Source organism: Gadus macrocephalus, chromosome 18 (genome assembly GCF_031168955.1).
Source record: "Gadus macrocephalus chromosome 18, ASM3116895v1".
Classification (NCBI taxonomy): domain Eukaryota; kingdom Metazoa; phylum Chordata; class Actinopteri; order Gadiformes; family Gadidae; genus Gadus; species Gadus macrocephalus.
The window spans coordinates 12,272,422-12,277,421 of NC_082399.1; the positions used below are offsets into that span (position 1 = coordinate 12,272,422).

Sequence of the window (5,000 nt, forward strand, 5' to 3'; positions counted from 1 at the left end):
ACAGGGACTCAGCACCGAAACCAGGCCACTACGCGCTCTGTCCCAGCGGAGCCAGCTGCTCCCAGTACACTCAGAGCTCACTCCAGCTCCTACCAGTACACTCAGAGCTCACTCCAGCTCCTACCAGTAAACTCAGAGCTCACTCCAGCTCCTACCAGTACACTCAGAGCTCACTCCTACCAGTACACTCAGAGCGCACTCAATCCCATTTGTTTTATCTTGTCATCCCCTATTGACAAACGCTGTAATAGCGTATCGTGTTTTCTGTCTGTCTGAGCATTGATGTGTTTTGGGGGGCAGAAATAGGGCCTACATGGTATCTACTAAAGCAGTGCTACCTAACGTTTCTAGCAAATCTTTGTTTCTTTGTTTCAATCCGACATGGATGGATAATCATTAATTTAATACCGTACTCACTTCATCCAGGAATCCGACCTAAATGAAATGTAACTTATTGGGGTACATGCTTATGTTTAGCATGTTTCCCGAGCTCGTATCGCTTCCCATGCTGCCACCTAGCGGTCAGTCCCTCTCATTACAGTAACAATCATCAGCAGACCGTATCAACCCATTAACAGTTGCTAATGAATGCAATGTCACAACAAGAAAGGTTTTAAGACGGTAATTTATTGAGGCACTTGACAAAAGCCATGGAATGTATAAATGGAGCTATTTTTTTTTCGTTGTTTTTTCATTTGTAAACAAGTTAAAGGTAATATTCTGATAAATCACGCTCAACTATCCCCCTTTGAAAAACACATCGGCTCTCCCCCGGTTGTTACAATATATAACTGCTATATAAAGTGTACAAAACAGCAGAATAAACAAATACAAAACAGATACCCATAACCCCTATCTCTCTGACAAAAGGTAGATATTTAACACCAATATGGCAACGTATTAACATGTCATGCATGTGCTGGCTCACCCAAGACCTCCTATCTATTGAGACGTTTCACATTTGTAGTTTGTGGAAGAGGTTTGTCTATCCAGGGTTGGGCACTTACATCTAGTCGACAGCACAAAAAACAGCACACAATTGATTTTACTTCATAAAAGTTTACATTATTATTCCTCACTTTATATTTGTTACAGAATATATCCAACAGGCACATACGAAAAGATTCCAAATGCTGCTAATGTCTGCTGCTAAACAGCCACTCGTAATTAACTACTTTATTAATAGGCTACAATACATTTGTTTTGGGATTAATCTACAGGTTGATATGATGCTATTGGGTCTGTAATGAGGTTCGTATAACAAACGAGCCACCGATAAAACAGCAAACAAATAAAAAAACGTCCACTTTCAATTGTCATCATTACCGGACTATAACTGTCATCATTACCGGACTATAACTTTATGAACACATTTTAATAAAATACTGCTTGTTATAGTACTGCCCTCGGCTGGTCCCTACTATAACGTCTTCTGACTAAACTCTTGTCTCTGACCTCCATGGGATCAGACTGGTAGAAGCTGGTTGAGTTACTAGCGACTGCTAACAATAAGGCTACATTTTAGTGCCCGTGAAGAAATGGTAAAAGTGGAGAATTGATGCTGAATATCTCTGTATCTGGAGTCTGATTTATAATCTTCTGTTGGCTGATACCCTTGCTACATATACTCACACATATGAAATAAACTTAATTTTTTATTAATAGCTTCTGAATTGCAGGAAAAAAGAATAAGAAATCGATGGAAAATATTGAAAAAAATTATTTGTTCACCAACAAATAAACAAATGAATAACTCTGTCATCTCCAGCTTGTGGTCGGGGGGGGTCCACTAGCCGGTCCCGTCCTGAGGGGTGAGGCTCTCCCAGGGGCAGATGATCTCCTTGGTGCCCTCGCCCTCTCGGGAGCCCCTCCTGCGCTCTTCCTCCTCCTCCTCCTCCTCAGAGTCGATGGGGTAGATCCGGCTCTCCGGGGGAATGTCCACCTTGATCTGGAAGAAGCTGGTGGAGACAGAGAAGGGTACGGAGCAAAGGTTGACGTCCACCTGATCTCGAGGAAACTGGTGGAGCTATGGAACACGAGCTGTGCCAGTGGCCGTCGCCAACGTCCTCGGACTTGCTGTGCATTTTAAAGTTTCGATTGACCTATTGACCTTTTATTTTGTGTTTTTCAGTCTTGAGCCGACCCGACATGTGACGGGCATGCATTAAATACTCACTTGGCGATGCGTCTGGGCGGGGCCTGGGCGGGCGGGTCCGTGCCGATTGGCTGCACGCGGCTGCTCATGCTGGCGGGGGCGGGGCATTTGGGCGAGAGGCTGGCGAACACGGTGGAGGGGCCGCAGCCTCTCTTGAGCAGGCGGCCCAGAGACAGAGCCACGCGGGACTTCGACCCGGCCGCCCCGCCCCCGCCCCCGCCCCCGCCGGCGCCGTCGCCCTCGGCGCCGTACTCCCCGCCCCCCTCCCTCGCCGCGGCGCCCCCCTTGCGCTCCGAGGCGGGGGTGCTGTCGATGGCCACGCTGATGGGGGAGGGGCAGGCGTTGGAAGGGGAGTGGCTGAGGAAGGGGAGCGGGGGCGAGGCGTTGGCCGAGGGGGGGTCGGTGATGCCAGAGTAGACGGAGAGGTGGGGGACGGGGGCGGTGAAGCGGCACAGCTGTGAGGTCAGAGGGGGGGGGGAGGGGGGGTCAGAGGTCAAACATCAGGACGACATGGATGTGTGGAGACGGGAGGTGGCGAGGTTCACCAACAGAGACACAAGACGACAAAAAATGAGAGACAGACAAGGAACACATGGTTTTTTCTGACTGTTCTTTTATTAGGGCAGTTCTGATGGCAAAGCATAGAGAACAGAGTATGAGTGGGACGATGGACACGACCGGTGGAAACAGACAGTATGACGGCCCACGTGTCAGACAACATTCATAACATTATGGGGTTGATGCACTAAAATACAGTCGGGTAACAGATTCGCGAGCAGGGGTGACTGGCTTCAGTTTTGTGTAAACAGCTGACTGCATCCTACGTCACTATTCATTATATTCAATCTGTAACACAATCCTGACTCTCCATTTGTCAGAAAGCTTTTCAACCACATTAGCTATACTGGGCTGGTGATTATCAGTGCAACAAGTTGCTTCATTGATTCTTCCTTCCCGAATCCCGCATCAAGCAGGATAGCAGCAGCATATAAATACTAAAACGAAAACAGCTCCATAATCCCTATTGTAGCTGCGTAGCTTGGGGTTTCTATCCCCTTTCAGTTTCGCGAGAAAAAAGTGCAAAGATTACCTGTCAATGTTCCAATTTGACCTAGCAAAGGCGCATCATTACAATCTACCCTTCCCTAAGAGCAGACAGAGAGGCCGTCTTCACTCTCAGCTTCTGGCTCACACCATCGTGAAAGAGTACGGCCCCTCGACGCGCGCTACGCTGGCGCGGACGCGTTAGCGTCGACGCTAACGTCGACTGCTAGCGTCAAATGCCAGTGCCGTGGCGTCGTGTGCGGCGTGCGCGCGCTCAGCGCTTGCCGGCCGGCGGGGCCACCTCTTTGCCCTGCTTGCTGAGTTTGCTCATGACCTGCGTGATGTCCACGGGGCCGCTGGCCGCCAGCTTGGCCCGCTGCTCCGCCTCCATCTGCCGCACGGCGATGGGGCTCAGGCTCGGGCGCCGCTTCTTGGCGTTCTGCTCCAGCTGGCTGGGGCTGCAGGGGCGGGGCCGGAGAGGGAGGAGAGGAGGGGAGGAGGGAGGGAGGGAGGGAGGGAGGGGGGGAGGAGGGAGGAGGACGAGGAAGAGCAAGAGAAGTGTCATCGCCAGTGAAGAGCAGGGAGAGAAGTGGAAGCTAGGGGGTTAGGCTCCCAGTGATGAAGGGTTCTGGATGGTTCTGTCCCACAACCTAACCTGTAGGCATCATGCTGGGTGGTAACTGACCCCTCGACCTACTCATCAATAATGACATGGGTCCTAATTCACTGTCAGCTGCTTTGTACGTAAGCGTCCGGTAAATGACTGACATATTGAGGGAGAGGGACCAAGAACTACATAGGAAGAGCGAGAGGTAGAAAGGAAGAGATAAAGAAACTAAGAGGAATACGGAGGTGCGAGAACAGACCTGTGTCTCTTCTAAGATGTCTAGACCTGTGTCTCGTTCTGGATTAGGTTGAAGAGGTCATGGGACTAAAGGGACCCACCTGAACTTGTGCTCGTCAGGACTGATAGCGTTCTTCTGGGTGTCTTTAAACGTTGAAGACTTGAGGTAGCGGCCGAAGGAATCCTGTAATACACACACACACACACACACACACACAGACACACACACGCACGTATGCCAGCGCACACACACACATGCACACAAACGCACACACACATTGACACACACACACGCACAAACACAAACACACGTTCACACACACATGCACACACACACACACACACACACACACACAAACAGGCACTGACGCACACACACACAAATACAAACACACACACACACACATGCAACAAAATGTTTATCACAAAGACAAAAAAAACAGCTCTTAATATTTTGTATTGATTGTTAATTCCTCTAAGCACATACACACACACACACACACACACACACACACACACACACACACACACACACACACACACACACACACACACACACACACACACACACAGTTCCCCTCAGGCGCTGACCTTCTTCATGAGCATGAAGATGTGCGTCTGGGCGGCGTCCAGCACATATCTGTGGGGGTGCTTCAGCCCCTTCACCGTCACCTCCATGGTCTTCCCGTCGATGTTGATCCACCGCGGAGCGCCCCGCGCCAGAAAGGTTCTGGCAAAAATAATCAATAAATCCACTTTATGAGGCTCTGGAGAACACAAAATACTTGAAATCTGTTGCCTTGAGCGTCAAATAAATTGTTAGCGTTCATCTTTTACTTGTAAATCTGCTGGGCTTTGTCCTTCATGGTGGCCGCCGTCCCCCACTTCAGGTCCTCACAGCCCTCCCAGAAGGCCAGGTTCTCCCCTACACAACGGGTTCAGAACACGACACAACAC

The 5,000-nt window shown here is 49.8% G+C and overlaps 1 protein-coding gene across 3 annotated transcripts in view; it reads right to left on the reverse strand.

Annotated features, from left to right (window-relative positions):
* Window positions 1-607: 607 nt before the first annotated feature.
* LOC132446349 (regulator of G-protein signaling 9-like) overlaps window positions 608-5,000 on the reverse strand; it is a 14,126-nt gene continuing 9,733 nt past the window's right edge. For 2 of the 3 annotated variants that reach the window (XM_060036601.1, XM_060036603.1), the window contains 6 exons: window positions 4,881-4,968; window positions 4,635-4,773; window positions 4,145-4,227; window positions 3,534-3,657; window positions 2,177-2,610; window positions 608-1,958 (listed from right to left, as the gene is read on the reverse strand). In XM_060036601.1, the coding sequence (XP_059892584.1) occupies window positions 1,790-1,958; window positions 2,177-2,610; window positions 3,534-3,657; window positions 4,145-4,227; window positions 4,635-4,773; window positions 4,881-4,968 (1,037 nt within the window). In that variant the 3' untranslated portion in view covers window positions 608-1,789. Of the gene's footprint in view, window positions 1,959-2,176; window positions 2,611-2,747; window positions 3,658-4,144; window positions 4,228-4,634; window positions 4,774-4,880; window positions 4,969-5,000 lie in introns of those variants that run through there. The other variant, XM_060036602.1, reaches the window with a different exon arrangement.